A 10,194-nucleotide genomic window follows, 5' to 3' on the forward strand; every position below is an offset into this window, starting at 1 on the left:
TATATATATACATATTATGTATATATGCATGCAGCAGTGTGTATACATATATAGTATAAGAGCAGAAGCAGCTGCTGCTGCAGCAGCAGCTGCAGCAGCAGATAATGCAGGAGCTGCAGCAGCAGCTGCTGTTGCAGATAGCAGTGCACAGAACAAATAAACGGCAGCAAATAAAAAGAGATAAATAAAACAAACGAATGAAGATGAACAAAGAGAGAAACAAATAAAGATAAAGATAAGGAAAAGATAAATATATATAAACAAACAGATATAAACAAATACATTGAAGACTCACCTCGCGCCACTCGCTGCCTCGGCCCTCCCCTGCATCTTCCGACACCTGCTGCTGCTGCTGCTGCTGCTCTTGCTGCTGCTGCTGCTGTTGTTGCTGCTGCTGCTGCTGTTTCGTTTCACCTGCTGTGTCAACTGAACTGACAGCAGCAGCAGAAGCAGCTGCTGCTGGTGTTTCTTCTGCTGCTGATTCTTGCTTGCGCCACTCCTCTGCTTCTGCTGCCTCCGCTGCAGTAGCAGCAGCAGACCCCGCAGCAGCAGCAGCAGCAGCAGCTCGCCACGCCTTAAGAGTAGCAGCAATCCGAGGGTCACGCGCAGCAGACTGCAGCACCCAGTCCAGCTGCCGCCAGTGAGGGGCATAGCGAGGGCTCTTCCTCATTCCGTACAGGATCTGCACCGCAGCAGCAGCAGCAGCAGCAGCAAATGCAGCAGCAGCAAATGCAGCAGCAGCAGCAGATGAAACGACCAGCAGATGAGGAGACAGTTCAAGTGCAGCCGCAGCAGCAGACTCAACAGAGGAAACGCAATACGCCAGCACCAAACATACAATCAGTTTCCAGCTAGCTAGCTAGCTAATCTAGCTAGCTAGCTAATCTAGCTAGCTAGCTAATCTAGCTAGCTAGCTAATCTAGCTAGCCACATTGCTAGCTAGCTAGCTAGGAGGCTGACCTGAAGGAGGTTGCAGCGAATGACGAAGGGGAATTCCTGTGGGGCGGTGAAATGCCGACGGAAGAGAGTCTTAGAGTGTTGCTGCTGCTGCTGCTGCTGCTGCTGCTGCTCCCCAGCAGAAGGGTCTCCTCCTGCTGCTGCTGCTGTTCGGTGAGCTCGCGTAGCAGCAGCAGCTCCTGCAGCAACCTGCTGCAGCGACAGCAAAGTCTGCTGCACCTCCCGTGTGCCTGAGAGAGTCATATGAAGAATAAAGGCCCCTGTGTCTTCTCTTGCTGCAGCTCCTGCTGCTGCTGCTGCTGTTGTTGTTGTTGCTGCTGCTGTTTCTGTCGAGGGTGCTGGCCGTGCTGCAGCAGCTGGTTCGGCCGCAGCTGCCTCCTCGCCTTCGCCTGCTGCAGTAGGACCAGCAGGAGCAGCAGCAGCAGCAGCAGCTGCTGCTGCTGCTGCTGCGACGCTGTCCGGGTCAGCCAACCGGGAAAGTGCAGGAGATGAGATCGAGCTGCTGCTGCTGCTGCTGATGCTGCTTCTTCGTGAGACAGAAGCAGTATCTGACCATGATATGCTGTCGCTGCTGCCTTGCTGCTGCTCAGCTGCTGCTGCTGCTGCTCCTGCTTCGCGGTTATCCGTCATTATGCGCAGCTCGCTGCTGCTGTCGCTGCCGCTGCTGCTCATGCTGCTGCTCATGCTACTGCTGCTGCTGCGCTCCCGCCTGCGCCTCTGCTGCTGCTGCTGCTCCTGCTGTTGCTGCCGTTGCTGCTGCTGCTGCGCGCGCCTCCTTCGCTGCAGCTGCTGCTGTTGCTGCTCCAGCTGCCGCACCCCCGTCAAGCCCAGCAGCTGCAGCGTCCGCCGCAGCAGCCTGCTTTGGAGTTCTTCTGGAGGGACTTGCTGCTGCAGACCCGGTGGTGCAGCAGCAGCAGCAGTTGCTGCTGCTGTTGCTGCTGCTGCTGTTACTGCCTGTTGCTGCTGCGGCTCGCTCGCTGCTTCATCTCGCACAAAGATCCGAGTCCATAGCCACTCAGCCTCCGGAACAGCAACATCAGCAGCAGCCGCAGCAGCAGCAGCTTCAGCAGCAGCAGCAGCAGCCGCCGAGGTGTTCGAGCTGTCTGCTGCTGCGCAGAAGTACATTTCCTGCTGCTCCTGTTGTTGCAGCTGCTGCTGCTGCTGCTGCTCCTCTTCTTGCTGCTGCTGGTGAGGAACCTTTGCTGAGTCGCTTTGCATACGGTCCTCGTCTTCCTGCTGCTGCTGCTGCAGCTGCTGCACAACCATCTGCTGCTGTTGCTGCTGCTGCTGCAATCCGCGCACATACCTGTTGTAGGCCTCACTCCCGAGATCAATCGGATCAGGGATGCCTTGCTGCTGCTGCTGCTGCTGCAGCTGCTGCTGTTGTTGCTGCTGCTGCTGTTGCTGTTGCTGCTGCTGCTGCTCCTGCATGCGATCGTGCAGCACCTCCCCTACATCGTTAATAAGAAGAAGAGGTCTCTTAGATTTGTCTCTCGTCTCTTCAGGTATACACTCCAATATGCCTTCTGTTATTTTGCTGCTGAGAGGCCACGCAGTAAATAAACGAAGCCGCCGCCTCAGCCAGCTGGCATAGCGCTCGCCGTCCTGCTGCTGCTGCTGCTGCTGCTGCTGCTGTTGCTGCTGCTGCTGTTGCTGCTCCTGCGTTGCGGCTGGAGAGGCGCCTGAAGGACCATCAAAGGCTGCAGCCTCCATTGGCTCTGGGTAGGCCTCTTGCTCGAGTTGCTGCTGCTGCTGCTGCTGCTGCTGATGCTGCTGGCGATGCTGGTGGTAGTGGTGGTGCTGCTGCAGCCGCTGCTGTTGATGCGCTTGGTGCTGCTGCTGCTGATGGTGCTGCCGCTGCTGCTGGCGGCGCACTTGAGCACCTGCAACCTCCCTACGAGCAAAGGCGAAGGGGTCCCTCGCACGACGTGCTGCAGCAACAGCAGCAGCAGCACTTGCTTGGTGCTGTTGCTGCTGCTGTTGTTGCTGCTGCTGCTGCTGCTGCCTCAGTGAAGCAGCTTTTCTTCTCGTTGTTTTTATAAGGCCTAATATATCCGAGTCTTCCTGCGTAACTTCCAAGAGCATCTCCTTAACGCTTCTGCTGCTGCTGCTGCTATTGCTGCTGCTGCTGCTGCTGCTGCTGCTGCTGTTGGTGCTGGTGTTTGCTGCTGCTGCTTCTGCTGCTTTGCGGAGAGATTGTTCTTCCTCAGGCTTCATCTCCGTCCATGCATGCGTCAAAGTGAAGGAGCGCAGCAGCAAAGACGTTATGCTGCTGCCAGCCCAGCGCGAGACATTAAGAAAGTCAGTATGCTGCAGCAGCACACTTAACAAACCCAAGTCTTCTGCTGCTGCAACTGCACGGGACACTGTCTCTTCATCCACGCTGCTGCTGCTCTTGCTGCTGCTGCTGCTGCTGCTGCTGCTGCTGCTGTTGCTGCTGTTGGGTGGTGTTGCTGCTGCAGCAAGTGTGCGAGCAATATGTGGATTTAGACGTAGGAAGGCTGCGAGTGCGTCTTGCTGCTGCTGCTGCTGCTGCAGATGCTGCAGCTCATTGGGCGGTAGCTGCTGCTGCGCTTGAGCCTCTAAAGCCATGAGCCTTAGGAGTAGAGAGAGGGTTAAGTATAGATATCTAGAGTCTTGCAGCTGCAGCAGGAGCTGCTGCAGCAGGAGTAGCATGACAACAGCTCGAGCAGCACTTCCAGCAGCAAATCTGAAGAACCCTTGTCTATAAACAGGTGGTATAGGCGGAGACAGCGGAGCAGGGGGCAGCCATTGCTGCAGCAAACCTTTATTCGCCTTTAATGCAGCAGCAAACTCTTCTTCTAATACTTCAAACTCAACCCAAGAGAAAACAGCACAATGAGGATCGTAGTGCCTCCACTCCTTTGACAGCAGCACAAACTGTCCAGGGGTTAACTCCCGTGCTGCACTGTAGCTGCTAATCTGCACAGACAAACAAAACAAATAATATCAATATATACGATTAGTCTATTACATTCGCATATCAAACAATTGCTACACATCAAGGCTTCATACTTATCAAGTAATAAACACATGCATATAATATATATATATATATATATATATTGCTGTGCTGCTGTTGCTGCTGTGTTGCTGCAGTGGTGCTATTGCAGTGCAGCAGCAGCAGCAGCAGCAGCAGTAGATGCAGCAGATGCAGCAGCAGCAGGTGCAGCAGATATTAGTAGTTTACCTCTGCGAGAACAGAGTCGATGAGTTGTGTTTGCTGCTGCTGCTGTTTATAAGGCCAGCAGATGATATCCTGCAGCGCGCTATGCGTCTGAGGCCCCTTCATAAGTTGGTGCCGCAGCAAGCTTCGTAAGACATCTACTTCAGATTGAAATAAAGAATTCATAGGCTGCAGCAGCTGCAGCAGCAGCAGCACAAACCCATGCATGTGCTGTAGGATGTATTCTGATACCTCCTCTGTATGCACCTCTAACGTCCTCTTGCTGCTGCTGCTGCTGCTGCTGCTTCTGCTGCTGCTGCTGCTGCAGAGGTATGTATCTGTGGGAGGCTCAGCGATGCTGCTGCGGCGTCCTGCTGCAAACACCACTGATAAATCTAAAGGCAGCTCCGACCTGAATACAGCAGCAGCAACAGCAGCAAAAGCAACAACAACAAGAGCAGCAGCAGCATTAGCAGCAAAAGCACAGAAACAGCATCATTAGCATCTTTATTAGTAATAATAATAAAAATATTATTAATATTATTATTATTCTTATATTATTATTATTATTATAAAGAAAACAAAGACTAGCACAACTCCTCGTAAGCATATGAAGCTTTGTATACATATTTAATAATTAATTATAAATATATAATAATAATAAATTAGTTTTGTAAACCATAATATAAAATATTTATTAATTATTTATGAATATATATTAATAATTAATAATTATTATGAATAATATAATAAAGTTTTTAGTAATTATATATACAAATACAAAACAAGACTGAATAATAATAATAATACGCCTAAAACAAACAATTCTACTAAATAATAATAGTTGAAACTATTAAACAAATAAATAAATAAATAAATATATAAATAAATATACAAACAAATATATAAACAAATATATAAATAAATATATATATATATATTTATATAAATAACAACACCGAATAATAATAATCTTAAAGCAACAATTGTAAGAAAGACAAATAATAATAATAATAATAAAAATAATAATACTAATAAAAATAATAATAATAAAAATAATAACACTAATAAAAATAATAATAATAATAACAATAAAAATAATACTGTCTTCTTACCTCAGCAGCAGCAGCAGCAAAGAAAGCGAAGGAGGCAAAGAGCAGAGCAGCAGCCTCAGCGATTTCATATCAACGTCGAAGGTAACGGACTGATAGAAAGCTCGTCTATAGCATAGACATTCTTGATAAAACGATGTCCTGACAGCAATAAATATACATTAAATAATTATATTTATTTATTCATTTATTTATTTATTTATTTATATATTTATATTTATATCATGTTTAATAATATATCATCCGTTTAAAAATTTAAAAAAAAAAAGCAGCAGCAGCAGCAGCAGCAACAGCAGCAGCAGCATTAGCCGAATCAGCAGCATTCGTAACAGCAGCAGCAGCATTCATTAGCTGCAGCCTCAGCAGCAGAAGCAGCATTAGCAGCACAGACAACATTAGCAGAAGCAGCAATAGCAGCACCAGCTTTAGCATTAGCAGCAGCAGTATTAGCAGCAGCAGCAGCAGAAGCAGCATTGCCAGAACCAGCAGGAGCATTAGCAGCAGCAGCACTAGCAGCAGCAGCACTAGCAGCAGCAGCATTAGCAGCACTATTAGCAGCAGCAGGAGCATTAGCAGCACCATTAGCAGCAGCAGTATTAGCAGCGCCAGCAGCATTAGCAGCAGCAGCAGCATTAGCAGCAGCAGCTTTAGCAGCAGCAGCAGCATTAGCAGCAGCATTAACAGCAGCAGCAACATTAGCAGCAGCAGCAGCATTAGCAGCACCAGCTTTAGCAGCAGCAGCGGCATTAGCATTAACAGCAGCAGCAACATTAGCCGCAGCAGCAGCATTTGCAGCACCAGCTTTAGCAGCAGCAGCAGCATTAACATTAGCAGCAGCAGCAGCAGCAGCAGCAGCAGCATTAGCAGCAGCAGCAGCAGCAGGTTACCCATTTCGTCTCCAGATGCCGTTAGCCGTTTGATGATAGACAGTCAGTGCACGGAGAGGGCGCGAAGAAAGATGAAGGATATCAGTCGCTGTCAGACCCAACAACCCGTACAACACCTCCAGCAAAGGATCTACATGCTCCTGCTGCTGCTGCTGCTGCTGCTGCTCCTGCTCCTGCTGGTTTTGCTGCTGCTGCTGATAGTAGTGTTGCTGCTGGTGTTGCTGCTGCTGCTGGTTGTGCTGCTGTTCATAAGGGTACGGATATTGCGGTTGATTTGGGAAGTGGATCTTATACTGCTGCTGCTGCTGCTGCTGCTGCTGTTGCAGCAGCTGCCGCTGCTGCTGCTGGCGCAGCTGGTGCAGCCTCTGGAGTCTGCGTGCATTTGCTTCTTCTCGTTGCGGATGAACAATAAGAGCAGTAAGAAGAGAAAAGTACAGGCGGTGTAGAGGGAGGTAAAGAGAGACTGGATGTACACTGCAAAAGTAGTCATCAGAGCGACCTCCAGGCAACTCTGCAGCAGCAACAGCAACAGCAACAGCAACCACAGCAAAAAGATGTAGCAGCAGAAAGTAGCAGCAGCAGCACAAAGCAGCAGCAAAAGAAAGTCGCAGCATCAAAAGAAAGTTGCAGCAGCAACGGAAAATAGCAGCAGCAGCAGCAGAAAGTAGCAGCAGCAGCAGAAAGGAGCAGCAGGATGGTATTAGCAACCCCTGTTTAACAGCAGCAACAGCAGCAGCAGGATCCCCAGCAACAGCATGAGCACCAACAGCAGCAGCAGCAAAAGCAGCAGCAGCAACAGCACCACCATCAACAGCAGCAGCAGCAAAAGCACCCCAAAAGCAGCAAAAGCAGCAACAGCAGCAAAAGCAGCAACAGCAGCAGCATCACCAGCAACAGCAGCAGCAGCAGCAGCAAGAGGAGCAGCATCACCAGCAACAGCAGCAGCAGTAGCAGCAAGAGGAGCAGCAGATCTCACTGAAGGGTCGCAGCAAGAGAGCATGATTATTATGATGTCTTTGCTGCAACTGAAAGAGTACGCTATGAATGCCTTGCTGCGTTCTGATGATATTAAAAATATTAAAATCTTTTCTTTCTTTTTCATTAGCAGCAACCAACCAGAACCTCAGGCGTCTATCAACAGCTTTAAATATACAATATGCTGCTCTCCAGGGTAAAGACAGCAGCAAATCAGCGAAGATTGCTGTACTCTGTCCTAGATCAATAGATAAGCATACACCTGAAGACCACAAGGCTTCATCTTCAAACTCAATATGCATATATTCTTCTCTTTGTCTCTCATTGCAGTATTCTCCTAACATAAACAAAGCAAGGAAACCACCGGATAGCAGCATGCGCACTCGAGAAGGTGAGCCGCGCATGTCTGCAGCAAACAGAACACAAAAATAAATCAAATAATTAAATAAATAAATAAATATAAATAAATAAATATATATATATATATATATATGTGTGTGTATGTATGTAGATTGAGACAAATAAACATATTATTAATGCGTATATACATGGATGAAAAGAAAAACAGCAGCAGCAGCACAATCAGCAGCAGCAGCAGCAGAATTAGCAGCAGCAGCAGAATCAACAACACAAGAATCAGCAGTAGAATCCGAAGAAGCAGCACAATCAGCAGCAGCAGCAGCAACACAATCAGGAGCAGCAGCAGAATCAGAAGGAGCACACTCAGAAACAGCAGCAGAAGGAGCAGCAGCACAATCAGCAGCAGCAGCACAATCAGCAGCAGCAGCACAATCAGCAGCAGCAGCACAATCAGCAGCAGCAGCAGCAGCAGCAGGCGTAGGAGGGGCTGGTAGATGCTTACATTGAGCAAGTATGTCCTTCTCTGCAAGCAGATATCGAATATCATTAAGAGAAGTAATATAGCTTCTTTGCTTTAACAGAGGATGTTGAATATTAATACAAAACGGAGGAAGGCCTTCAAATGAAACGGCTTGAAGCAGCAGCTGCTTGCTGGCGAACAAATTAGGTAGCAGCATATTTGTCTGCAGCAGCTGCTGCAGCAGCAAACGAATGCTCAAAACCTGCACTGTTACACGCTCTAATGCGGCGTCTTGCACTAGTACCAGGTGTACATACAGCTGCATAAATACAACAGCAAATCTTTCTTTTGTTTCTTCATCAAACATCAGTGCCAGCCAGAGACGCGTTAGAGATCCGTGTGCTGCTTTTGCTGCTGCATGCCCCCAAGAAAGCAGCACTGCGCAAGCAGAAGCAGAGTACTTGCTGCTGCTGCTGCTGCTGCTGCTGATGCTACTGATGCTACTGTTGTTGCGGCTGCTGCTCGGCATCAGGCTCCAACTGCTGCTGTCAAACGAACCGTCAACAGGCCTGCTGCTGCTGCTGCTGCTGCTGTTGTCGTTGTTGCTGCTGTTGCTATTGCTGTTGCGGCGGCTACCGTTGTACAGCAACCTGTCCCGGAAACTGAGCCCGCTGGAGTTGCTGCTGCTGGTGTTGCTGCTGCTGCTGCTGCTGCTGTTGCTGCTGCTGCTGCTGCTGCTGAAGGAAGATCTGCGTCTGGCTGTCAATGCAGATTCTCTCCAGTATAAATCCATAAGAAGCTCTACTTGCTGACGGCTGAGGTCTTGTGTTGCTGAATTTGCTGCTGCTGCTGCTGCAGCAGCAGCAGCAGCAGCAGCAGCCTCTGCCGGTGAAGGCACGTAGGTGTATGGACCGTAGCTGGTGGTGCCAGCAGCAGCAGCAGCAGCCGCAGCAGCAGCAGCAGCAGTAGCAGGAGAGGGCTGTCTTAGAGGCTCTTCATCAGAAGCAACACTAGCAGCAACATCAAAGAAGCGAGCAGCAGGGGGCGGCTGATAATGATGTTTCTTTAACTTCTTCTGTATATACAGCGGAGTATCGGGGCCTCGCAAACCTAAAAGAAAGCCGAAATCAATATTTTTACCTTCTTCTGCACACTCCCAGTCTTGATCATCGTCAAACTCTCCCCCAGTCACTGCTGCTGCTGCTGCTGCTGCTGCTGGTGATCCTGCTGCTGCTGCTGCTGCTGGTGCTGGTGCTGGTGATCCTGCTGTTGCTGCTGCTGCTGGTGATCCTGCTGCTGGTGCTGATCCTCCTGCTGCTGTTGATCCTGCTGCTGCTGCTGCTGCAGTTGTTGCTGCGGATGTTGATGGTGCAGCTGCTGTTGTTGCTGGATTTGCTGCTGCTGCATTGATGTGCAGCAAGGGGTTGAATACAAATGTATTATTTTCGTCTTGCTGAGGATTAATAAATTTAAATAAACTTTTGCTGCATAGACACCAGAGACCCTCATATAAACAAAAGCAAGGAAGAACAGACAGCCGCTCTTGTGCTGTTAATTGCATATTGCTGAATTCATCGAAACTCCATCGGAGCTCTTCTTCATCTTCTGCTGCTGCTTCTGCTGCTGCTGCTGCTGCTGCTGCAGGACCACCAGCAGCAGCAGCAGGAGCAGGAGCAGCAGCAGCAGCAGCAGGAAGTGGTGTCCCTAATAACGGCTCTAAGAAAGCACTTCCGCAGCAACGACGAGTAATGTCTTGACCTTCAAGAAGATTTTTAATAGCATTTGAAAGAGAAACAAATGCAGAAAAATCTTTATTATGCATGAGAGAAACAAGATATCTAGCAGCTAATCTGAGTACTAATAAGAGCAGCACTTGCTGCTGCGGCTGAAGCACCTGCTGCTGCTGCTGCTCCTGCTGCTGCTGCTGCTCCTTTCCTGAATGATATCTACAAAAACCTGAAGGGGCCCAAGCGCTGCTGTCTCCGCAATCGCAGCAGCCTCCGCATGTTGAACGATACATAAAATAGCTGTGGTCTTCATGATGCCCAGCCTATATATATAATATATATATAAACACACATAAAACAAATCTTATTCAAAGTCTTTATTTACTTACTTCATTCGTTTTATTTATCTTATACAAGTTATTTACTTCTAATTTAATTAACTAATTTAGCTGTTTGTTTGCTTTGCTCTGTATCATTGCATCAATATATATATATATATATATATATATATATAATTGAATATATACAC

General features: G+C 48.4%; 1 protein-coding gene across 1 annotated transcript in view; it reads right to left on the reverse strand.

Annotated features, from left to right (window-relative positions):
- EAH_00035460 (hypothetical protein, conserved) overlaps window positions 1-9,499 on the reverse strand; it is a gene marked incomplete at both ends in the record, with an annotated part of 18,075 nt that extends 8,576 nt beyond the window's left edge. The window contains 8 exons of the mRNA XM_013395739.1: window positions 296-682; window positions 961-3,900; window positions 4,169-4,556; window positions 5,346-5,397; window positions 5,677-6,057; window positions 6,196-6,654; window positions 7,381-7,436; window positions 7,977-9,499. Coding sequence (XP_013251193.1) covers window positions 296-682; window positions 961-3,900; window positions 4,169-4,556; window positions 5,346-5,397; window positions 5,677-6,057; window positions 6,196-6,654; window positions 7,381-7,436; window positions 7,977-9,499 — 6,186 coding nt within the window. The remainder of the gene's footprint in view (window positions 1-295; window positions 683-960; window positions 3,901-4,168; window positions 4,557-5,345; window positions 5,398-5,676; window positions 6,058-6,195; window positions 6,655-7,380; window positions 7,437-7,976) is intronic.
- Window positions 9,500-10,194: the final 695 nt, after the last annotated feature.

The sequence above is a fragment of the Eimeria acervulina genome, genomic scaffold (assembly GCF_000499425.1).
Source record: "Eimeria acervulina Houghton genomic scaffold, Eah_scaff373, whole genome shotgun sequence".
In the NCBI taxonomy this organism is placed as follows: domain Eukaryota; phylum Apicomplexa; class Conoidasida; order Eucoccidiorida; family Eimeriidae; genus Eimeria; species Eimeria acervulina.